Here is a 24,734-nt window from a genome sequence, read left to right as displayed (position 1 = left end):
TGTGGGGAGGCAGAGTGATGTATTTGTCTCAGGGCATCCCAGGGAGGCTCCTTTCTTTCTGGGTGGAAAGAAAACAAGCAAAGGTGGATCTCAGTGAGCACAAACTGGGACACCAATTTGGCCCAACTGAGTCAGTAGTGGTAAGTAAAGGGCATCACTCAGAGCTCTGAATCCTGCAATCTGAGTTCAAATTTTAGCGGGACTTTCTGAGGCTGGGCTAGTTGCTGCAAACCCCTCACACTACATGTGCTTTGGTTCCCTTGCCTGCAGCCTCACCAGAGAGAGTTTTGTGCCTCCTGCTAGGTGTTTTTTTCAGCATCTTTGTAACCCTTATTTTATGAGGAAGAAGGGATGTTCCAAAAAAGGGTTTTTTTCCAACATTTGGCCAGAAAAGCCTCTTCTGAAATTTGTGTAGCTTTTTCCAAAGGAACAGGGCAGTGTAGACATAGCCTGAGTGTTGCTCAGCACTGGTAGGAGACAGGGAAGGACAAAAGGACCTAACGGCACCTGCAACCTTTCAGAATACCCCCCTGCCTGACTCTCAAGTACCAGACTTTCCTTCCGCCCTCACTAGGCTTTGCTGGGAACTGTCTAGACTCAGGCCTCCCTGGTGCCAGCCTAAGCATTGCCTGCTTTGTAAAAGGTGTGCTAGAAATGAAGGAGCAGCTAACATGATGAGAGTGGGATTTGAACCCACAACCTTTGACTGACAGACCAGGCTCACATTTACTATGTTAGCTATGAAGTCCATTCTGCTACAGAGCTTGACAGAGTGCTGAATTTGCTATCTCCTCTCTCTGCTTTGCAGCACAGCAATTGCTGAGTGAAGAGAAAGGGAACCAGCTCTGTCTTTTTTGGAAGAGCAAGTAGGAAGGGGGAGGGGCTACTGAGCACCCTGACAGTGAAAACAAGAAATAAGGACAGATCTGCACTTGGAGAATATGAGCATCAACCTCACTGCCTCTCACATATAAAGCAAGTGGTCTGTCACTTGAGCTAACTCCACTAACCAACTGATACACTGATGCCCTCACTCTCATGGGGCTGTTTGCATTGGCCTCCTCTCTGTAGCCAGGGTTGAGCCAGGATTGAGACTGTCAGGAAGGAGAATGTGACCCAGCTTCCTGCACCCGGGCCCTGCATTTCTCATCCCTTCAGAGTCACTTGTTAGTGGAGGAATAAATCACATTCAAATGAATATAGATTATGAAACTTTTGTTCTTGTTGCTTTGGAAACTCCTCACAGACCTTTCCCGGGGCCCTGGGCAGCCCACTTACATTGCACAGCTTACTTCGAGGTGAGGATGCTGTGTAGACGCACCCACCCTGTTGAGGGCCAGCCTGCTGCAGGGAGGCTCAGGCCACCTCCTTTCCTCTTCTCTCTCAGGCTGTGTCTACACAGCAGAGCATTTGTGCAAAAACTCATGGAGTGTCCACACTACAAGCATCAGAGGGGTAGCCGTGTTAGTCTGGATCTGCAAAAGCAACAAGGGCTATGTCTACAATTGTGGGTTCTTGCGCAAGAACTCGTCTACACTGCCATGTGCTTTTGCGCAACAGCATCCATGGCAGTGTGAATGCTCTCTTGTGCAAGAAAGCTCTGGTGGCCATTTTAGCCATAGGGCTTTCTTGTGCAAGAATCCCCTGCCACACATCCACATTGCCTTCTTGTGCAAGAGCTCCAGTACAAGAGGGCTTACACCTGTTAGAAATCAGCATAGCTCTTGTGCAAGAAGCCCTGTCTTCTGACGCCGTACTGTAAATCTTCTTGCACAAGAGTGGGTGGGCAGTGTGGATGCTCTGTGGATTCTTGTGCAAGAACGGCCATTCTTGCGCAAGAACCCATCAGTGTAGATATAGCCCATGTGTTTGCTCAGAATCACTAGCCCTTCACAGGACACTTTCTGTCTCTTTCAGGACATAAGAACATAAGAATGGGTCAGACCAAAGGTCCATGTAGCCCAGTAGCCTGTCTGCCGACAGTGGCCAACACCAGGTGCCACACAGGGGGTGGACCAAAGGCAATGATCAACCGATTTGTCTTGTGCCATCCATCTCCAGCCTTTGAAAACAGGGGCCAGGGACACCATTCCTACCCCCTGGCTAATAGCCTTTTATGGACCTAACTTCCATGAATTTATCTAGCTTCTCTTTGAACTCTGTTATAGTCCCAGCCTTCACAGCCTCCTCTGGCATGGAGTTTCACAGGTTGATTATGTGCTGTGTGAAGAACTTTTTTTTATTAGAATGGGTCCATTCTCTATTGCCCAGAGGGGACAAGAACAGAAAGCAAACAGAACATCAGAACAGCCAGACTAGATCATGCCAGATGTCCATCTAGCCTAGGAGCTGGTCTCACAATAGCAGTCAATTCCATTGCCCAGAGGGAATCATCAGAAGAGACAATTTTCAAGTCGTCCCTCCCGTCGCCCATTCGCAGCTTCTGGCAAACACTGGCTCAGGACACCTCCCCTGTCCATCTTGCCTAAAAGCCATTGATTGAGCTTCCCTGCATTAATTATCCATTTCTTTTTTAACCCTCTTGTAGATTTCACCTTCATAATATTCTCTGGCAAGGAGTTCCACTGGCTGACTATGAGTTGGGTGCAAAAATGAATTCTTGTGGTTTATTTTTGAATTGGTTACCTACTAATTTCATTCTCTCAACATGATACTTCAGGAGAAAAAATAATTTATTATTTACTTCCTGCACTCCTGTCATCATTACATAAACCCCTATCCTATCACCCATTGGTTGTCCCTTTCCCAAGCTGAGAAGTTGTTCCATGAACTTATGGGAGTTATTGTTATATGGTCCAAAGAAGAGGCATTTCCTGTGAAGAAGATGGACAAGCCCAATCCCCCTACAAAAAGCCCCAAGAGATACCAGTGGACACCAGGCACTTGTAACGCTACTTTTCAGGCAGTGCGCCTTAATGGGATCAGGCTGGCCGTCGGGCTAACACCATCAATGGAAGAGTCCCAGTGAGACTTCTCAGCCCAAGTGCAAAGACTGTAGAGTCACCCACTCCCAGCCCAGTGGCAGAGAGGCAGTGCCCTTAGGAGGTAGGTCCTGAGGCAGAGGAGACCTTTGAAGGGAACAGAGATGTCAGGTGACAGGAATGAGAACAAGTCACCTCTTCTCAGGTGAGACATGGTGGGAAACTGCCAGTTCCAGTGCAAGTCAAGTTCCAAGGGCTGGTTCCTGCCCCAATTGTTCCTTGTAGGGCCTGGATTGAGAAGCACCAAAGAGTCTTTTTCAAGGGAAAGGAGATTCCTGTGACTGGCTGGGTCTGATAGGAAAGATTTTGGTTCTCATGGAAACACAGAGCTGAATCAGACATGAGTGCTGGGGAAGTTTAATTGTCATGTGCATTTCAGTCAGAAGGTGTTGAGTCTTCCTTGCTATTGGGGAAAGCAGGCCAGGCCCAGGCCCTTTCAGCCACTGGGTGAAGGAGGCAGCTGGGGCCACATGTACATTGTATGCTTCTTGTGCAAGAAGCTTTTTGCAGAAGAGATTTTCCACAAAAACTTCTTGTGGAAGAGAACATCCACACTCCAACAGTGATGCACTTTTGTGCAAGAGAGCATCCACACTGCCATGGATGCTCTTGTGCAAGAAAGCTCTGATTGCCATTAACCAAATGGCCACCAGCACACCTGTGCTTCTTTTGATAGGCTGTTTTTGCACAAGAAATCCCTGTTGTCTGTCCACACATGCCTTTTTGTGCAAGAACTCATGCACAAAAAGGCTTATTCCTCATAGAAAGAACTCTTGCACAAAAAACCCTCTCTTCTTCCAATTTACTGTAAATTTACTTGCTCAAAACCACACTTGTAGTGTGCAAAAGCGACAAGGAGTCCTGTGGCACCGTATAGACCCGTGGTCACCAACCAGTAGATCGCAATCTACTGGTAGATCTCAGGGGCTCTAAGAGTAGCTCTTGAGCCATCTCTGAACTGCGTGCCTGCGCAGTACATTTACATTCGATTTCCTCATTTGAGGAGCAGCTACTCACCAAGCAACAGCACAGGTGAGTAGCTGCGAGGAATGGTGGGAGCTGGGAGGTTGGAAGGGCTGAAACACCCCAGCAAGCTGACTGTGGCTTTCAGCTGAAAGAGGCTGCCCCGCGATCCAGCTGATCAGAGCCTGCTCACGTGGAGCTTGCTGCACTCTGGCTGAGCGCCATGGCCAGCTGGCCGGGCAGCCACTTCTCTTCCCTCCAGCCCAGCTGCCCTGCGCACAGCCCAGGGAGGCTGCGTCTTGCTCCAGCTGTGCTGGAGCAAGCTTCCCAGGCTGAGCACAGGATCACAGATGTCCATCTGATGTATACTACTAGCAATCTCAGACTACAACCCAGACTTCAAGACACTGGCCGATACTGTTCAGTCACAGGTGTCACACTGAGACTTTGTTATTGGAAGAAAAAATATATAATTATCAATACTTGATATTAGATTTACAAAACAGAAGAGAACAAAATGTATAATTGTAAATGCTTCATTTGACATTTAAATAGCATGAAATAAAAACAGACCATTTATTTCATAACTATAAATGTGATTTTAATTTTATATATTGCATAATTTAAAAATAAACTGTTTAACAGAGTGTATAAGGGCTGGGGATAGCAAGTGATGGACAGGAGAATAGAGAGGGCGGGGCAGTAGATCTTCACCTGTTCTGAGACTTAAAAAGTGATCTTGAGTGTAAACAGGTTGGAGACCACTAGTACAGACTAACAGATTTATTGGAGCATAAGCTTTCGTGGGCAAAGACCCACTTCGACACATGCATCCACAAAAGCTTATGCTCCAATAAATCTGTTCGGGTATGTCTACACTGCATTCCTCTTTTGAGAGAGGAATGCAGATGTAGACATCCAAAATTACAAAGGAAGTGGGGATTTAAATAGATGACGGCTATTTCAAAAAACCTTATTTAGAAATAAAAATGCTGTTTAGACAGTTATTTTGAGAGAAAACCCTTCTTTTGAAATAACCCTTAATCTTATAAAATGAGGTTTAAAGGTTATTTTGAAAGAAGGGTTTTCTTTTGAAATTACTGTCTAAACAGTGGTTTTTATTTCGATATAAGGTATTTCAAAATAGAGGTCAGCCACAATTATGCAAATAAAGCATGAGATATTTAAATCCCTGCTTCATTTGCAATTTCAAGTGTCTACATTTGCATTCCTCTCTTGAAAGGGAATGAAGTGTAGATATACCCTTAGGCTACGTCTAGACTGGTGTGATTTTCTGCAAATGCTTTTAATGGAAAAGTTTTCCATTAAAAGCATTTGCGGAAAAGAGCATCTAGATTGGCACAGACGCTTTTCCGCAAAAGCACTTTTTGCAGAAAAGTGTCCGTGCCAATCTAGACATGGTTTTGCACAAGAAAGCCCCGATCGCCATCAAGGCTGTTTTGCGCAAAACAGTTTTTAGCTGTCTATACTGGCCCTCTTGTGCAAAAACATTTCCGGAAAAGGGCTTTTGCCCGAATGGGAACGTCAAAGCATTTCCGCAAGAAGCACTGATTTCAGACAGTAGGAAGTCAATGTTCTTGCAGAAATTCAAGTGGCCAGTGTAGACAGCTGGCAAGTTTTTCCACAAAAGCAGCTGCTTTTGCGGAATAACTTGCAAGTCTAGAGGCAGCGTTATAGCCTATAAGATGCCACAGAACTCCTTGGCTATGTCTACACTGGCGGGTTCTTGCTCAAGAATTCTCACGCAAGAACATGTCCACACTGCCATGTGCTTTTGCACTAGAACATCCATGGCAGTGTGGATGCTCTCTTGCACAAGAAAGCTCTGATTGCCACTTTAGCCATAGGGCTTTCTTGCACAACAAATCCCTGTTGTGTGTCCATACTGTCCTCTTGAGCAATTGCTCCTGCACAAGAAGGCTTAAACCTGTTAGAAAAGAGCGTAGCTCTCGTACAAGAAGCCCTGTCTTCCGATGCTGTACTGTACAAGAGTGGGTAGGCCATGTGAACGCTCTGTGGGTTCTTGCGCAAGAACCTGTCAGTGTAGACATATCCAAAGGGCTCAGTAGTGTGTGGGGAGTAGGGCAAGCAGGGAATCTGCCTGAGGCTTCTTGCTGCATTTGCAGGCCAGATCCAGTGGCTTGCTGGGCTGGACCCAGCCTGCTGGCCTATATTGCCCAGGCCTAGTACAGAGGGAACCTTGGCTGTGGGCTGTGAGGGACAGGTGCTGTGGAAAGGCTAGTCTTGCCTTCTTGGGCAGTGCATGACAATGTCCATTTTGGCTGCATGACTGCCAAACATCTGAAAGGCTGTGTCTAGACTACATGCCTCTGTCGGCAGAGGCATGTAGATTAGACGGATAGGCAAAGGCAAATGAAGCCGCGATTTAAATGATTGTGGCTTCGTTTATATTTACATGGCTCGCACGCTAGTCTGGACGATCCCCGTCGACATCAAAGCCCTTTGTCGGCAGTCCCATTATTCCTTGTGGAATGAGGTTTACTGGGGCTGCTGACAAAGGGCTTTGATGTCGACAAGGGGAACGTCCAGACTAGCGTGTGAGCCAACAAACAGCTGATCAGCGCGGCAGCCATGTAAATGTAAATGAAGCCGTGATCATTTAAATCGTGGTTTCATTTGCCTTTGCTGAACAAACAAATCTACATGCTTCTGCTGACAGAGGCATGTAGTTTAGACGTACCCAAACAGAATTACAGGCCAGACACATTCACTTACAGCAGCCAAAGTAGCTCAGATGGGTGACCCTTAGCCTAAAAGCCCCTGGTTCAATCCCAGGTTTTGACATGTAGCAAGGATCTTTCTGGTAACCCAGAATTACTCCCATGTTTGATTATGATGTCATGCTTGGCACTGACAAATCATGTTCATGGGATTAGCCTGCCTCCCTCCCACCTTTTCCTTGCCCATTAGGCCACCGGGGCCAGACAAGTAGGGAGCAGGAGGGACAGAAATCCTCTCCCCCAAAGGCACACCTCTCACATTGGCTGGGTACACACATCCCTCCTCCCTACCCCTGGCAGACACATACACAGCCCCTGGTAGCAAGGGAGGTAGGTTAGGGTTGCATGATGGAGGCAATGGGATTGATGCTACATTCTCCAGTGGCAGGGGCAGTGTCATTCCTTGTTTTCACTGGAAGAGTCAACTCAGGGGCTAAGCTCTTCCAATAACTCCTCTTTTCTTACTAGGGCTCCCAAAAAGACAGACCTGGCTTCCCTTTCTTCTACCCTACCAACTGTCATGCTGAAAAGCAGGGCGATGAGATGTCAGGTTGTGCAGCATGTGGGGCTCTGTGGCACAATGGAAAGTGTCTTGGATTTCTAAGTTGTGGTGCTCAGGGACCCTGTGGGTGACCTGACCTACAGCTAAGATGCCATCAAGTCCCTCCCAATGCTCTGCTCAATCACTCAGTGCATGACAGGGTGCTAAGTGATTGTGCCCTTTAGTGGCGCTCTCTACTAGCCAATCAGCTTTGTGGGGAGGGGCAAATGGCTGTCATAATAGGTCAGCAAGAAAGCAGCCAATGCCTCAGCCTAAGGGAGGCAGCTGCTACTTTCCCACCTGAGCAATTCTGCCCCCCTAGGCCTGTCGCTATCTCCTTATGGAGAGCAAGCAGGAAGAGGGAGGGTCCCTAGAGCCCCTTTGTCTGGCTCGGTCAGTGAAAAGGGGACTCCCCATTACTGGAGAATGGGGGTATCAGTCACACTACCTATCAAATACTGAACAAGCACTCTGCCACTTGAGCTAATTCCCCTTTAAGTAAATGAGTGCCCTGCCAGACTTGGAAAGTAACTTAAGTAGAAATATTTTGTTATATAACAAGTACACTTTTTGCATATTTGTACTTAAGTAATGTATTTTTGCAATACTTCGACTTCTACTCGAGTAGGATTTTTTTTTTTTAGAAAATATACTTTTTATTCCACTCCCATTTCCAGAAGTGCTGAGTTACTCACGACTTGCATCATTCTGCTCTGCAAAGCTCAGCTGCATGTGCAAGCACCCAGTCATCCACAAAATAAGCAATCCACCAGCACAATGACCCTGCCAATGAAGAAGCCTTTTAATAGCCCCATCACCTTTTCCTTTCAAACCAGTATCTTTGTAGGCACTGCCATTCTGAGACCTGAGCTACCAGGGCGGTTGCCCAGGGCTCCATGCTGAGGGGGGTGCATATGAGTAGTCTTACTTGTGTCAGGTAAAACCTGAACCTGAACCCTGCAACTGGTGTATGTAGTTTGCTTCCTTTAACAATTTTAGTCTCAACATTTTCCTCCTTTCATTAGTGATCAATCTTTTGATTTTAAATTCTAAAGGACTGGCAGTGTGCTCTTGTACGTAGGCTTTAAGGTATAAATGGACTTGAAAGTGTGGCCAATCCCTGGGGATCGTGAGAACCTGCTTGGATTTGGTGAAACTGGTTTTTATAACCACCTTCGGTAGAAGGAGCGATGCTGGTTGTGGCACAGGAGAAGCTGAAGGGTTTATCTGCAGTGTGGCTTCTCTTAGCTCTAACAAGGACCGATGTCTTGTATTACAGGCTGGACATTCATAAACAATGGTCCACTGAATTTTTCCCACACCTGTGCAGAATGATGTTTGTTAGGGGCACCAATAAGGAGGAAATGTGTGGCATACCATTTCCAAATGGGTGCACGGAACTAAGTTCATGTGGCAAGACTGGAGACTAGCACTTTGCTCCAGCCCTTAACCTTTCATTGTGCAATCCAAAGAATTGAGGAGCAGGGGTATGAGAGTTGGCTCTGGGGTGGGGCTGGAGATAAGGGCCTCAGGGCTAAGATAGAGGTTAAAGCAGGGCTGGGCAATGTTTTTTGATGAGGGGCCATTCCAAGATTTTGTAAAGTGGCCAAGGACTGCACTCTTCCATGCTATTAATGGAGGAGGTGCAGGATTGGGGATGGAGGTTGGATGCAGAAGGGGGCTTGGGGTAAGGGACTGGCCTGCAGGAGGGAGAATTGAGTTTGGGAGGAAGTCTGGGTGAAGGAGGCAGTTGTGACCTAGAACAGGGGATTGGGATGCAGGCTTTTGGGATGTGACGTAGGGTAGGAAGAGATTGTGATCTGGAGCAGGAGACAGGGGTTTCAGACCTGGAAAAGGGTATGGATACAGGAGGGGGCAGGGCAAAGGGTTGGGGAATGGAGTGCCAGGGGAAGGCTAAGCCAGGAGACTTCCCAACTAGCAGCCAAGTCTGCCTGCCTGGCCGGCCACATGCTTATTACTTATAAAATGAGGTTGAACAGTTATTTCAGAAGAAGGGCTTTCTTTTTAAATAACCGCATCTTCATAGCATTTTTATTTTGAAATAGCACCATAACACCATTATGCAAATGAAGCGTGGGTTATTTAAACCCCAGCTTCATTTACAATTTCGATTGTCTGTATTTGCATCCCTCTATCGAAAGAGGATGCAAGTGTACACATACTTGTATTGACTAATGCAGGGAAATTCCATCAAATAGCTGATAAGTTGACACAACTAAATTGAACATTCCTAATTAAGTGGCTTGCATGGCTGCAGAGGAGCATGCCTGGGGAACCCGGCTCCCTCTCCAGGCCAGATCTAATGGCTTAGCAGGTTGGATCCAGCTCACAGGCTGTATTTTACCCAGGCTTCAAAAAAAGGGAACTCAGGTTTATATGGTTTCTCCTGTGTGTGGGTTCTGAGATGTCTAACAAGATTTGAACTCTGTCTCAAACTTTCCCTATAGAGCAGCTGAAGAGTTTCTCCCCTGTGTGGGTTCTGTTATGTTGAATAAAGTTTGACCTGTATTTGAAGCCTTTTCCGCAATCAAAGAAGTTAGGAAGTATTGCTCTTGTTTGTTATCATCTGGTGATGAATCAAGTGTGAGTGTGACTAAAGCATTTTACACAGTCAGAGCTGGTGAAGAGTTTCTATCCTGTATGGGTTCTTTTGTGTTTAACAAGGCCTGACCTCTCCTTGAAGCTTTTCCCACAGTCTGAGCAGCTGAAGGGTTTCTCCACTGTATGGGCTCTTTTATGTTTATCATCATCTGACCTGTGTTTGAAGCCTTTTCCACAATCTGAGAAGTTACAGGGTGTGTCTCCTTTATGTTTTATCTGGTGATCCATAAGGCATGAGCGCCGACTGAAGCCTTTCCCACAGTCAGAACAGTGGAAAGGTTTTTCTCCTGTGTGGGTTCTCCCATGAGCAACAAGATTTGGCTTTTGACTGAACCTTTTCCCACAGTCAGAGCAGGCGAATGGCTTCTCCCCTGTGTGGGTTCTTACATGTTTAACAAGGTCCGACCTCGCCTTGAAGCTTTTCCCACAGTCAGAGCAACTGAAGGGTGTCTCTCCTGTGTGGGTTCTCCTATGTAAAACAAGGCTTGAACTCCGACTGAAGCTTTTCCCACAGTCGGAACAGCTGAAGCGTTTCTCCCCTGCATGGGCTCTTTTGCATTTAACATCATCTGACCTGTGCTTCAAGCCTTTTCCGCAATCTGAGACGTTATGGGGTTTCTCTCCTCTATGTATTATCTGGTGATCAATAAGGCATGAGCGCCGACTGAAGCCTTTCCCACAGTCAGAACAGTGGAAAGGTTTCTCTCCTGTGTGGGTTCGCCTATGAGCAATAAGATTTGAAGTCTGACTGAAGCTTTTCCCACAGTCAGAGCACGTAAAGGGTTTCTCCCCTGTGTGGGTTCTCATATGTGTAACAAGACTTGACCTTTCCTTGAAGCTTTTCCCACAGTCAGAGCAACTGAAGGGTGTCTCTCCTGTGTGGGTTCTCCTATGTACAACAAGGTTTGACCTGTGACTGAAGCTTTTCCCACAGTCAGAGCATCTGAAAGGTTTCTCACCTGTATGGGTTCTCCGATGTGAAACAAGCTTTGAACTCCGACTGAAGGTTTTCCCACATTCTGAGCAGCTGAAGGGTTTCTTCCCTGTATGGGCTCTTTTGTGTTTATCATCATCTGACCTGTGTTCAAAGTCTTTTCCGCTACTGGAACAGTTATAGGGTCTCTCTCCTCTATGTATTATCTGGTGATCAATAAGGCATGAGCGCTGACTGAAACTCTTCCCACAGTCTGAGCAGCTGAAGAGTTTCTCTGCTGTGAGAGCTCTTTCATGTTTAATAGGAGTTTCAGAGTCATTGAAAGTGCAGGCTGACTGTTGATGGGGGATTTTCTGTTGAACAGTTTCTGTATTTGCTTCCACCCCTCTGCTTCTGTGACTGGATTTACCCTGTCCCTCTCCTGGATGGTTTCTTTGCTGCCTTTGTGGGCTACACTGTTTCTCACAGGTGTCTCCCTGCACAGGGCTTTCAGATCTTTCCAGTAACCTCCCACATGGAACCATTTGCTCTGGTCCTTCTTGTTGAAGACTCCTCTCACTGTTCTTAGTCAGCATCCCCTCACCTGCTGGGACAGAGGGAATCCAAACAGGAGTCTTTCACTGTGCTGAACTGGAAAAAAATTCTCAATGGGGAATAGGAAATGGGGGACATACCCAAAGAATTACTGGAAAGGTTCAATAATCAAAAGCTCAGTTCATCCTCCTTCCCCATAACCCTTTCCCAAAGGCAAAAATCTAGCCTTTCCCCTGTCAGCCACCTTCTGACTGGAGGTCAAGACAGGCTGAAGGGTCAGTAAAACTTGGGGTCTGTCTAAACTACACCTCTCTGTTGACAGAGGGATGTAGATTAGGTACATCAATATTGCAAATGAAGCTGGGATTTAAATATCCTGCACTTCATTTGCATAATGGCAGCTGCTGGTTTTTTTGAAATGGGGCTTTTGGAAAAACAAACAAAAAAAACAGTTTAGACAGAGATTTTTCAAAAATAAACCCTTTTTCAAAAGATCCTGTATTCCTCAAAAAGTGAGGTTTACAGGATTTTTCAAAAGATCTCCGTCTAAACTGTCTTTTTTGTTATTTTTTTTTTAAATGGGGCTTTTTCGAAAAAAATGGCAGCCACCATTATGCAAATGAAGTATGGGATATTTAAATCCCAGCTTCATTTGCAATATCGACATGCCTAATCTACACACCTCTGCTGAAGGGTGATGTAGTTTAGACGTGATGAAAATGCAGAAGTGACACACACAATGAGGGGGACAAATTGGTTTGAGAGTCAGTTTAGCTGATTGTTCACCTGTGTGAGTGTCACTGATGATCTCTCCTTCCTCACAGCCCTGGAGATCTGGGATCTGCAGCTTCTCCCCTCTCTCCTTCCAGGAGTTCACATGAGCTTCGGACACTGGCAATCCTACTCAGGGAGCAATTAATCAAGTGCTGATCTTGTTCATTAAGGTCTGTGCCATTATTGCTTCCAGAGCGAGGATCTGAGTCACCCACCCAGAGAGGCTTCTTCCTCACCTTGCAGGGACTGGGCTCTGGATGATACAAGATCCCAGGACACACTCATCTGCAGTAAAAGTGCATCCCCTCTGCCTTAGTTATACCCTAGAATGAGCTGGGCCATTCCTCAGTCTCCCTCTTTGTCCCTTACATTACCTCCATCCCAGGGCAGGACAGGAACACACTGCTCAGAAGGGGAGCCCTAGTGAGGATTTGTAGGTCTGACAGCAAGGCCCCCAGACAGGGTTCAGATTGCAGCTGCCACATGGCATATCACTAGGACTTGGCAGGAAAGGACCCAGCTAAGCTCTAGAGCCCCAAGGGCTCTGTCTACAAAGACACTGGCTGTGGGGCTCGGCTCACCCTGTTCTTTGGCTCAGATGCTCTACCTGGGCTAGGAGGCGGCAGAGGAAGTTGTCTCAGCAGCAAAGTGAATCCCTGACTGGCTGCTTCAGGCCCTGCTTATGCTTTACACTCATGCTTTACACTATGCTTTACTACCTGTGCCTGGGTGGGCTCTGCCAGCTGCTCACAACAGCTGCCGCTCCATGGCCAGCCAGGGCAGTGCCAGACTGTTCCTGTGGCCCGCCAGGGTGGAGATGGGCTGTGTTGCTTCTCTGCTGGTGGATGCTGCTGCAACTCAGCTCCCACTCTGAAGCCTCAGTTTTAATCTGCCAACAGCAGCCTTTTGTGTAGTTTCCCAGCCTTCCCCTTGTGGCCAGTTTAGCCCGCCATCAGATGCCCTACTCGGCTGCACAGAATCTACCAGAGGCAGGAAAGGACTCTGAGGGGCTCAGCCCACTGGCAAAAGGGTACTCTGCAGACACTAACAACAGCTGAACCCAGCCCCACAATTCCAGTATTTGCCATTCCTGCCTGGTACTTCCATTCACTAGTATAACTGATTAATCAAGAGGAAAAAGCTTATAGGTTAATACTACATGCATTTGCCTCCCCCCACACCAGTACATCTTTTAGCAGGCTGGCCAGCTTTGACCTATTCCTACTCTAGCTCTTCATTTAAACTATTTTAAGAGCTGGACAGGCAGGCAGCCCGGCTCAGTTATGGGTTGCGCTAGGTCTCAGAGTTCTGACACCCCCCAGACAGGGGATTCTGCCACTCCACACTGCTAACTCTTTCTCAGAGGCAGCAGCACTGGGTGGAAGGCAGCTGGTCTGCCCAGGAAGCTGGATTTTAAACTGTTTCTCGTTGCAGACCAACTCCCACCCAACACTCCAAGCTGCTGCCTCTTTATCAGAGGAAGCAATGTGAAGTGGCAGGGGGCTCCTCAGGAGTGAGGCCAGAATGCACTGGCTGCCGGCCCCACCTTCTGGAGACTATAGAATAGTCAACTAACCGAAAAGCATCGATGAGGTTATTCGACTATTCAATTAATCAATATTTAACATCCCAACACATGCAGCCAATGGGCAAGATGGTGGGGACATTGAAACCTCAGCTGTGGGAAAAGCAGCACCATCATTCTGTCCCTGAACCTGCTTCCCCTGGGAGAGGGCATGGAGTGGACTGTCTCACACAGAAGCCAGGATTACTCGTGCTAATATTCCTGATATTGGGGGACAGGGGCAATGAAGGACCCTGAACAAAACCCAACCCAGCTGCTCCAGAGCCCACCCAGTTTCTGATACTCAAGGGGACAGGAATCCTTACCCAGCCAGTTCACAGCATCATAGTTCTCCTGCATCACATCTCTGTAGAGAGCTCTCTGGCCTGGGTCCAGCAGAGCCCATTCCTCCTCAGAGAAATACACAGCCACCTCCTGGAAGTTCACCGGCTCCGCTACAACCATTTCCTGTCCCTGGCTCTGCAGGCCAGGGGCTGAGCTGGAGACAGACGTGGGTGTTCTGCAGCCTGGCAGGGGAAGAAGAGCAATTGGAGACATGTCAGAAGGATCTTTTAATCCTTTTCACACCCCCATTCTCCTAAGCTTCTGTCCCTGGTGACACACATTGGCAGAGTCTAGCACTTGTGGGCAAATGCTGAGTCTAGATATTCCATAAACACCACACCCAAGTTAGATGCCAAAGCAACATTCATTTCTCTCAGTACCTGGTTTGAGTTCCAACATTATTGCACCTGCAACAATGGGATTCAGTTCTCAGCACCCAGTGTTGCCAATAAAAAAAAAACCCCACATATTCACCTGCCTGAACATGGACATAGATTCAATTTAGGCTGCTGTATTAAAAACCGCTAGTTTTCAATGGTTGACTCACAACAAAAACTTTGTTGTAGAAAAGATTTATAAAGTCTCTGTCACATGTGAGAACCAGAGATTAAGTGAAGTTAAGTATGCGGGTGATTATTAAACAAGAGAGGTGAGTGTGTGCAGGATGAAATCTTGAAATTAGCGGATTCATGGGATCAGAAGATAGCCATAGTCACGCAGTCTGACCTCCTCTGTGGCACAAGCTATTACACTTAGCCCAAGTACCCAAGCACAAAGCTCTCTTCCCCCAAAGCATGTTTTCTAGAAAGTTGCCCAGTGCTGATCTGACGACATCAAGAGATAGAGAATCCACAAGTTCTTTGCTCATTTGTTTCAACAGCTAATCCTCTTCCTTATCAAATATTTGTGCCTCTTTTCAAGCCTGAAATTTGTCTGGCTTCAGCTTTCAGTTATTGGCTCTCACTGAGCTGTAGCCACTTGACCAAGAGTGGGCAATACATTTTGATGGAGGCCACTCCAAGAAATTGGAAAGCGGTTGAGAGCTGCACTCTTCTATGGCATTAGTGGAGGAAATGCAGGGTTTAGGATGGACTTTGGAAGAAGCAGGGAGCTTGGGTTAAGGAATTGGAATGCAGGAGGGAGAGAGAACTCTGGGAGGGAGTTTGGGTGAAGGAGGCAGGTGTGATATGGGGCACTGGATTAGCCAACTACTCATTAGAAATTTAAAGTAACTTTAATTTAGAGAAAGTGACTTAGGTGCTGTTTATTTCTGACCACTGAGAGCTCTTGCATATACTAGATGCAAGAGGAGGGGAGAGAGTTTGTGTATGTGGAGTGAGGAGCAGGAGCAGGGAGCAGAGATTAGGAGGGGAAAAGAGAGGTTTGGGTGTCAGAGACAACCTCTGGACAGGAGACTTATCTGGATAGCAGCTAAGCACCTCTCTCAGGCAGGCAGGAAGCCTGCCCAAACCTCACAGAGGCTGCAGGGCCATGTGTGTGTGTAAATAATTACGAGCCGGAAGGGAGAAGGAGGAGTGGTGCATCGTTTTTGGCCAGGATCCGACCAATTAAACTGTCCTGGAGTTGGAAGCAGCTCCTGAAGCATTTCCCCTTCCCTCTGGGCTCTCAGTCATTTTTGGAGTGGCTTGCAGATGGGATGTGGTAAGAACAAAACCAGCCCATAGCTCCCCCCAGCATCCATGGGCTGGATTTGATGGATCCAGCCCATGGAATATATTTTCCCCAGGTTTGCACTAAACTGAAGAGCCCTTGGGGATCCAGCAGTTTCTCGCCAGAAACTGACTGATATAATGGAAACCACTCTCAACCTTTCAGCCTATTTATTGTTTGAAACCAACCAAGCAGTGAAATCTGAGCCTGAAGGTGCTGTCCGTTGTGTGCTTTAACTTCACCCCTTTAGTATCACACCCCAGACAGAAGTGTTTCTCAACATGTCCACAGGTCTCCAATCCACTGCCCTTGGGTCTCCTCACTGATCAGTGGATGAGATTTAGGGCTGTGCGTGCCGTGGTTACTTGGTTTGGTTGGTAACTTTAATGACAAGCCCATGAAGATGTTTTCACAAGGAATTTTCTGATCAGTTAAAGAATCTCCACCTGGAAACTCACCTTGTCTGAAAGCTCCCACTGATTTTTCTCTTGCTCTCTCCAGTGCAGAGGGCAGAGTGTCTGGTGAGGGAAGGGATAAGAGGTGAGATTCCAGGCTCTCCTATTCATAACCATGTCCCCATTTTGCACTTTGCATTTCAATTGTATCAGAGACCAGACAGACACATGCAGGTGTTTCATATGAAAAGGTCTGAAACCTTCTGTTTCCTTTCTCACTCAGGCACTTCCCAGCAATGGAGCAAACATCCCAGCAGCCTCACACCAGTCCCAGGAGAAAAAAGCAGTGAGATTTACTTTTCCCTCCTCACCTCCTCCCATTTGGTTTCTCTCAGTCACTTACTGCCTCATTATAACCTAGACCTGCACTGAGTGAAGGCGTTGCCATGACAGTAACTTTACCTATTTCAATCCCTTTGACACTAACAGGAGTTTCAGAGTTTGCAAACCTCTGGCTCTATCTGCAAGTACTTGGGTCTGTTCGCTCAGTGTCTCTAAGGAGAGCAGCATGACGGGGCCATCATGCTCCATGTGGGAATTGAGGCAGGGGAAGGTTGGCTTCAGAGGCCAGATTCAACTGTCTCATATACTTAAACCACTCACCCCTCCTCCATCCCTTTTAAGTACCTTTGAAGTTCCTCAGAGTTTCCGACAGCGCAATCGTTTTCCGGGATAGACAACTGACTTGTTCTTCCAGTTCAGGACAAATCTCCTCCGGCAGCTGGAACTGCCCCATCTCACACCTGGCAGAAACAATTACATGTGATTGTAGTTCATTTACTGATAACTTCTGGCTAGGGAGTCTCAGCTCCAACAGGTCTGGAGTTAGAATTCCTCCAATTCTCCCAGCCTGAGAGCAGGAGCAACACAGCCCAGAGATGTGCAACCTTCCCCTCAATGGTCCCATTGCTGTTCTTCACCTTTGGCCCGGAGAGACCAGCTGGGGGACAAAGGGAGAATTGAGCCTTGATGGCCAGTTCATTTGTTGGCCTCCAGCCACACTCAGGGACAGGAGGTGCCCCCTAGGAATTAGAATGGGACACAAGCTCTCCCCTCCCCAGCTAGTTCCACAAAAGTGCCCAAATTGCTCTTACGAGGGACAGACTCTTGATCCCAGCAGACAGGCCAATGTTCCAGCCCCACAGTCCTGAGGCAGCCAGTCCCCAGGGAGGTGACAGCTCTAGGAAATATTTGACATCAGACTGTGCCCTGAATGGGGAATTCCAGAGTCTACTTTGCAAGGGTGAGAGCCTCAGAATTAAAGGAATCAGAGATGTCTGTATTGAACATTTGGCTGTAGAGCCCTCAGGAGATGTGGTGCTAACATCACCGCCAAGCCCTTTCCCTGCGCTGTGCAGTGTGAGGGGAGTGAGAGTCACTTACTTGCTCAAGGTGCTTCTGATGTCCTAGAGAAAAAAAAAAAAAGACAGAAAAGAATCTCAGCCCCATCAGATACACACAGGAGACCCAAGGGAAGGGAGTCTGCAAATATATGGGGAAGAGAGGCCCTGTGCTGTCCCCAGGGCCATGGAACCTGTGAGCGAATGTGGCTTTGACATCCTTAATAGTTCTGTGGCTGTCACTCTACAAAGCACAAAAGTCACTCACATGGCAGCAATGCACATACCAAGTTACACCTAGATCTGACAGCTGGACCCCAGTGCTTGTGGTTCAGAAGCCTCCCTTCGCTGTGTGGGGAGCTGGGATGTTTCTCCCTCAGTCTCACCTGCAGGAATTCATTTGCTGGCTTCTGACACTTCTCCTCCAGCTCATCAATCAGCTCGCTGAGATGGGAAATCTGCACAGAGAGTTTCCTAACAGTGTCAGTCTGGAGTCTCCCAATCTCCTCACTCAGCTTCTCCAGCTGGGCCAGCAGGAGTTGCTCTTGTTCCTCCAAAAACTGCCGCAGCTGCTGAAACTCAGCCACAACCTTCTGCCTCTCGACTTGTGTCTGTTTCTGTATGAAAAAGGGGAAAGGGCTGGTCGGGGCATGGATGGAACCTGGGGCCCTTTCATGGGGAGCCGAGCATGCAGCAGGGAAAAATTCTTGGAAAACCCTCAAATTTGTGACATTTGACTCTATTCTGTAGATAAGAGTCAGAGGTGCCTCTCCCAGCATTTCCTTTGGCCCCCATGTCCCTCACAATGTGGATGATATTATCACTCTCATGTAACTTTGTATTAAGATCTTATCCTTTTAGATATATCTTTAAGTGTTCTTATAGAATCTTTGTAACATTTCTCCTATAACTTTGTATTAAGAGACACTTTCCTTTGTATATGTATAGATCTTGTAAGAAAAAATGTCTTTAAAGCTCTCCCCTTTCCTCGATTGTCCTGTTGAAATGAATGAAGTGTGAATGGAGAATGAAAGGGGAGCACCTCCAGCAGCAGTTGCAAGGGTGGAGAAGGTCTAGGAGCCAGATCCAAGACAATACCTGTGAAGTGAACTCATTAAGAAGACTGGACATACAGATGCCTTGGGAGTCAAGCAGCAAGTGCCTGCCCTTGGAAGAACTCTCACTGAAGGAGCATTAAGAAAGGCAAAGTGATGACTAATTGGCTGCATGAGAGGGATAAATATGAGGCATCTTGCAGAGGGACCCTGGGGTTTTTTCGTCTTGTCAACATGGGAGCATCGATCCAGATCAACAGAAGCCTGGCTCCACCCCTCCCTCATCTAATTCACTTGGCCAGTGCAGTTAGAGGGAGCAACTTTTGGTAACAACAAGACGGAGTGTGCTTGTGTGAGAGAGAGTGCATGAGTGTAATGTGTCACATGCATCTGATAAATATTGATTGATCTGTGTATGTTCAATAAATGTGGCGTGTTGCCTTATCCCTCTGAAAAAGATCCCAGGTGCTTCTTTTAAGCACAACATGAAAGGGATGTCCCCATGTCTCATGGGCAGCATCTTCTGTTTTTATGGGCTCTGGGAATTCAGATCCAAAGCATCAGGAGGAAGGACTCAGCACCAGCCTGACAGAGATACTCAGGGACGAAAAAGAAACAAACATGGTAATGCACCAGGTGAGCAGATACAGCAGACAGCTCCTGATGGAGACATTCAGCTCCCTCGGGGAGGATTTCTGGAAAGTCACAGGGGCTGGACATTAACTCACGCACTGACATGGGAGCTCAAGGCTTGTATTCACATGGTTCTAACCCAGCAATCCACGATCCAGGAGAGACACAAACAAGCCCAACCTCACCAAGGCAACAAAGGAGTCTGCCTCCTAACACAGCTCTCCCACTGCCAGTCTCTGTCGGTTCATAACCACATGCACCTACCAGATACTCCTGGATTCTCCCCTCCCGCATCGCTTTCCATCCCAGCAGCTTTTCTCTCTCTTCCCTCAGAGTCTTCAAATGGGCAGCCAATTTTTCCTGAAGAAACAGAAATAAGCACCAGGGTAAACCCCATGAGATGTTGGGAGCCCATTTGTCTGCCTTTAAGCTGCACAGTCCCAGTTTTGTGGAGCTCTGTCCCTGTCTGGCAGGCATTCAGCCTTGGACGTGGCTTTGTCCATAGAAAAAGAGACAGGAAGAGACAGCAGATACAGCAAGACGCCTGTCAGGTTGGGGGACGGATCGATGGTGGTACCTTCATAAAGAATGATGCAGGTGGGTAGTAGGGCAGTAAAAAGGGTTAAAAATACTAATCATGGAACTGATTACAATTTAATCAGTAAGGGTACATCTAGACTACAGGCTTTTGTCGACAGAAGTTTTGTCAACAGATACTGTTGACAAAGCTTCCGTCAACAAAGAGCATCTAGACTACATCCAGTTCTGTCAACAAAGCAAGCCGCTTTGTCGACATGATAGTGTAGACACAAAGGACAGTGTAGATGCAATAAAACCTTCTGTCGACAGAACTCGTCAACAAACAGCTTTATTCCTCATAGAACGAGGTTTACAGCCGACGACAAAACTGCTGAGTTCTGTCGACGTTATGTTGCAGGTATAGTTTTGTCGACAAAAGTCCACTTTTGGGGTGTGTCTAGACCCGTGTTCACCAACCAGTAGATCGCAATCTACCGGTAGATCTCAGGGGCTCTAAGAGTAGCTCTTGAGCCCTCTCTGAACTGCACACCTGCGCAGTACATTTACATTAGATTTCCTCATGTAATGTAGGCGGGGCTTCAAGGAAGGGGCGGGGCAGTAGATTTTCGCCTGTTCTGAGACTTAAAAAGTGATCTTGGGTGTAAAAAGGTTGGAGACCACTGGTCTAGACTACAGGGTTTTGTCGACAAAAGTAGACTTTTGTCAACAAAACTATACCTGCATCCACACTGCCTTTGAGTTATGCTGATATAACGTTGACAAAACACAGCAGTTTTGCCGACGTATGTAAACCTCATTCTACGAGGAATAACGCCTTTTGTTGACAGAGTTCTGTCGATAGAAGGCATTATTGCATCTACCCTGTCCTTTGCGTCCACACTGTTATGTCAACAAAGCGGCTTGCTTTGTCGACAGAACTGGATGCAGTCTAGATGCTCTTTGTCGACAGAAGCTTTGTCGACAGTATCTGTCGACAAAACCCTGTAGTCTAGACATACCCTTGTTGACAAAACCCTGTAGTCTAGACACACCCCAACAGTATTTTCAACCTGTCAATATGCCAACAGGAAGAGATGGTAGTGGATGTGTACTCTCCTGGGGGCAGGGCTCTTTCACAGGGTCTGCCGTGAGTGGTCACTAGGACTCCCGGCAGGTGAGGACTCCCAGCAGCTGCAGACTGACATTAGCTGCTAGGGGCAAGCAGGTACGAATGGGGGCAGTGGGGAGTTTAACTGGTAACTGGTACCAATAAGCATTACTTCAGCAGTTGACCAGTTTGAACTCTTGCCACAACAAAGATGAATCCCAGGGGTGATTGGCATGGTCTTGTGCAGCCTGCAGCCCTGCTGTGGATGGACTTAGGGCACTCAGAGTCCCACACAGCATCCAGCCCAGTGACCTCCTCTAGTGCCGGCTGGAGCATCTGAGAGTTTAATCCCTCATGGAGCAGGCCAGGAGTTCAGCATCCCAGTGGGAAGTCGCCTGTGCCTGCTAAGCCTGGGTCCTGTAGCAAGGCACCTTTCCCTCGTAAGGGCCACACTGTTCGGCGATGGTGAGGCACGGGGCGGGGGGGAGGATGAAGGGGTAACCTAGCAGTTAGGGCCTTGGACTGATACTGGAGAGACTGGGGTTCTGGGATAAACTCTATCAGTAATGTGCTTAGTGACCATGAGGAAGTTTCTACCCCACTTTCCCTTCCCACCATTTGTCTAATTAAACTGTAACCTGCTTAGGGCAGGGACTGTTCCTTGCTGGGTGTTGTGCATGGCTCTGATTCCACTGTGGGTCTATAAAGCAAATGACGGATTCTTACTGCTTCTCTTTCAATCAGTAACTGCTTGTAACCTCCTCTTCTGCAGTCCCAAGGCAGCTCACTCTCATAGACTGTCCTGCAGTTCCTGTGATCTAAACCTCTGATTGTTAACATCTTCCCTTATGTAAACACCACTGCCATCACTAGTGAGGGCTGGGTTTCAGGATTCAGAACCTGAGAGAAACATTTCCCACACCAGGTATCTGTAAAGACTTGATGTAAGTTGCCACACAGCCAAAGTATTTACTTTTTACAGCATCTCTTGTACCATGAAGGCTTCACAGAGCTGTGTCACACCTGTGCCAGGTAACAGTCAGTGAAATTATCCTGTAATTAAAACCCAACTTTATTTCCCATTACACTGGACAGCAACTCTGTACCTTGTACTCCTGGGTAGCTTCCTGTATGGGCACCACTGTGTGAGCCCGGGATCTCAGATAGGACACACGGATAGGAATTTGATCCTCTTTACAGAACGGTTTCAGGTTCTTTTGGTGCTCCCTGCACACCTTGTCCCATCTCGCTTTCTTTGCTGTCTGCACATTCAGCTGCTTCTCTAGTTCTTTCATGTTTGCCAGCTGCCGAATGGGCCGGAGAAGTCCCTGCTGCTCAGGGACTCTGCACTGATGGCTGAAGGAGGCCTAGCAGAAATTGTGCCCGCACTCCAGAGTGACAGGGGCTGTAAAATCTTCCTGACAGACGGGACGAGTCACTTCCTCCCTGAGATTTTCCACAGGGCTCTCTGCTGCTATAGCTGCCTCTGGGCTGGGGAACAGGGTAGTTTCACTTTCCTGAACTCAGAAACGTAGGGGCAGGTCCGGAGGGCATGTGTGTGAGGTACCAGCACTGATGATAAAAAAAAATATATATATATATCAAAATTAAAACCAAAAATCCCCCAAAGATTTGCTCACTCATTGCCCGTGCCTGGGCCTGCACTGGACACCCCCAACCAACTGGGCAAGCTAGAACTCCCTGCCTCTGTGTCAGTCATACCAGAGTCCCCTCCTGATCCTGTGTCCAAATCCCTCACCCACACACTTTGTGGCCCTCTCTCGCAGTCCTTCTGCGTGTCCCTGACCCGTACCCAGCTCTCAGCCCCTGCCCCCCAGCCTAGCGTGAACATTCGACACATGCTGGTCTGAATTTTTTTAATTTAACAACAGAGAAGGGGGCAGGCAGCACTGAGCCGGCCGGAGGAAAGGCCTTTGCCCAGCAGGAGCCACTGCCCCAAACCCTGCCCCCAGATAGTGTGTCCCAATACTCAAAGCCTGACCCACAAGCAGCACAGAATGGTGGGTGACAATTGCTCCTCCTCCCCCAGCCCAGCTGAGCTAATAACTCCCACAAGCGGAGCTGCAGCCCCTCCCCCCCAGCCTTGCCACCCCTTCAGCCTGCGTGTGCCCCTCCCACACTGATGCCCTGCAAGTGACTGAGACAGTGAGCAGGGCTCTCCCCTACCCCAGCGAACCGCCCCGCCCAGAGTCTGGCCCCGTAGCCACGCGCCGTCAGGCCCGAATGCCTAACCCGCGCATGCGCAGCGCCCGGCTCTTGCCACCGCGAGAAGCAGTGGGCGCACCCGGGAGCCAATGAAGTGCTGCGGCGGGAAACAAAGAAACAAACAAACAACCCCCCCGCCGAGCCCCCAGCCAGGGCCGGGCAGCAGCTGCGCGGAGCGGCGGGGTCAGGCAGAAGCCGCCAGAGATTTGGGTCGCAGAGGAACACGCCGCCCCCCCATCTCACCTCGCTCTACTCCTCCGCCCCCCGGCACTGCGCGGCGGTAACTGCACCAGCGGCCCCCTCAGCATCCGCCCTGAGGGTGCGCAGTGATCACGGCGGGCACTGCTGCTATTGCCTCTTTGCAGCGCGCAGTCAAACACCGCGGCGGCCTCAGCCCAGGGACCAATCGCAGCGGGGCCGGGAGTGACGCGCGGAGGGAAACGCATTGAAAACACGGACGGCGCGCTGCGAAAGGCTGGGGTTTGGGTCAGACTGCGCATGCGCACCGGGCCAGCGGGGCCCCCCCGGTCTCAGCCCAGCACTCGGGCTTATCGCACCCGGCGTTGTACTCCCTCCCCGCACGTACCCCACGCGTAACTGAGACCGGCACGCGCCTCCTACCCGCTGCGCAGCAGCTGCCGCCGCACCCGGAACTGCCTGTCGAGCCCCGGTCTGCGCATGCGCGCATGGCGAAGGCAGCGCGGCTACTGCGCATGCTCAGCTGGGTTGGCGACTGCGCAGCGCGTTCTGAGGCCCGGTGCGTGCGGGGCGGGGGCTGCCCGGGGCTAAACTGACGGGAGTGGAGGGGGGAGACCAGGCTGGGGGGGCATCTCAGGGCTCTTCCCAGGGCTGGGGTCTGACGGGAACCACTCGCGCTGTCAGGCGGGGCAGGGAACCTGCGGCCCGGGTGGCCTTGCCTGGCCCCGGCCCCGAACCTCTGGGGAGCCCGCCCTGGTTTCTAGTCTCTCGCTCCCCAGGGCCTGGCCGCTCCCCCGTGTGTGGTGAATGTGGAGAGTCAAGGGTCGCATGAGCGGGGGGGGGGGGGGGGTTAAATTTTTTTCCTTCTCTTGGTTGCGTGTGTGCAGCCTCTGACCCCAAAAAATCCCCTCCCCCCCAAGTTTGTGGAGAGAAAATGACGCATGAAATTGCAGGGGAGGCAGTCTGTGCAGGAGCCAAACTGACTGAGGGGGTGAGGAGAACTGGCTGCAGGGCCCAGAGAGGGGCCAAAGGGCAAAATTGGGACAAGCAGCAGGGTAAATTGTGGGCAGCCCTGCCTTCCCCCCCGCCCCCAAAAATACTCCAGTGTGTGTGGAGAGACATTTGCAGTCTTTGTAAAAATACAGGATGGGGGGTGGCAGTGCCCACTTGCCAGGGCTGTGTGGGTGGCTAGTGCCTGGAGGAGGTGCCTCTTCCCTTCCTGAGAGGTGGGCACTGTCCAAGGGGGTGAGATTCAGTGGCTGGGGGCTGCCTGAGAGAGCTGTTGTTTTGCCTCCTTTCCAGGACTTTAGTTAGTGAGCAGACGTCCTGGGCTAAAGGGACAGGGCTGGATTTAACCTCAGCTGCTCTGACTTGTTCTTAAAAATGGGTAAATAGTCCTGTATTTTCTGTCTCCCCATCAGCACTGGCAGGTCCTGCTGCTGCCAAATCCCTGCTCCCCAGCCGCCTACCCACCAGCAGAGGGCTCCT

At 48.9% G+C, this 24,734-nt stretch overlaps 2 protein-coding genes across 7 annotated transcripts in view; one reads left to right on the top strand and one right to left on the bottom strand.

The window, feature by feature from the left end:
* Positions 1-24,734, top strand: part of LOC142818222 (uncharacterized) — a 49,893-nt gene that overhangs the window by 15,904 nt on the left and 9,255 nt on the right. The window contains 1 exon segment of the mRNA XM_075912465.1: positions 23,563-23,805. Coding sequence (XP_075768580.1) covers positions 23,563-23,805 — 243 coding nt within the window.
* On the bottom strand, positions 6,533-23,780 carry LOC102453118 (uncharacterized). Of its 6 annotated transcripts, none has more exons than XM_025178361.2 (10): positions 23,670-23,780; positions 21,929-22,394; positions 19,460-19,555; positions 17,894-18,124; positions 17,551-17,573; positions 16,795-16,910; positions 16,171-16,230; positions 14,023-14,223; positions 12,145-12,258; positions 6,533-11,410 (listed from the first exon to the last, which is right to left on the bottom strand). In XM_025178361.2, the coding sequence occupies exons 2-10, from the start codon at positions 22,115-22,117 to the stop codon at positions 9,921-9,923; spliced, it is 2,520 nt and encodes an 839-aa protein (XP_025034146.1). In that variant the 5' UTR covers positions 22,118-22,394; positions 23,670-23,780; the 3' UTR covers positions 6,533-9,920. The 6 variants fall into 6 exon arrangements, with proteins under 6 accessions (XP_025034146.1, XP_025034147.1, XP_006136973.1 ...); XM_025178362.2 differs by having other exon boundaries at positions 23,635-23,701; XM_006136911.4 differs by lacking the exon at positions 23,670-23,780 and adding an exon at positions 23,292-23,623.

This window comes from Pelodiscus sinensis, chromosome 31 (assembly GCF_049634645.1).
Source record: "Pelodiscus sinensis isolate JC-2024 chromosome 31, ASM4963464v1, whole genome shotgun sequence".
Taxonomy (NCBI): domain Eukaryota; kingdom Metazoa; phylum Chordata; order Testudines; family Trionychidae; genus Pelodiscus; species Pelodiscus sinensis.
Note: the sequence above shows the minus strand (reverse complement) of the source record. Positions and strands in the feature narration are given on the sequence as shown.

What these genes read in the sequence shown, in the direction of transcription:
- LOC102453118 (XM_025178361.2), bottom strand. Translation starts at nt 22,117, where the DNA reads ATGAAAGAACTAGAGAAGCAGCTGAATGTGCAGACAGCAAAGAAAGCG. An exon ending in GGAGAATCCAGGAGTATCTG is followed by an intron (nt 18,125 to 19,459) that starts GTAGGTGCATGT and finishes TTTTTCATACAG; the next exon opens with AAACAGACACAAGTCGAGAG. An exon ending in TGATGCTGTGAACTGGCTGG is followed by an intron (nt 12,259 to 14,022) that starts GTAAGGATTCCT and finishes CTCCCTGAGTAG; the next exon opens with GATTGCCAGTGTCCGAAGCT.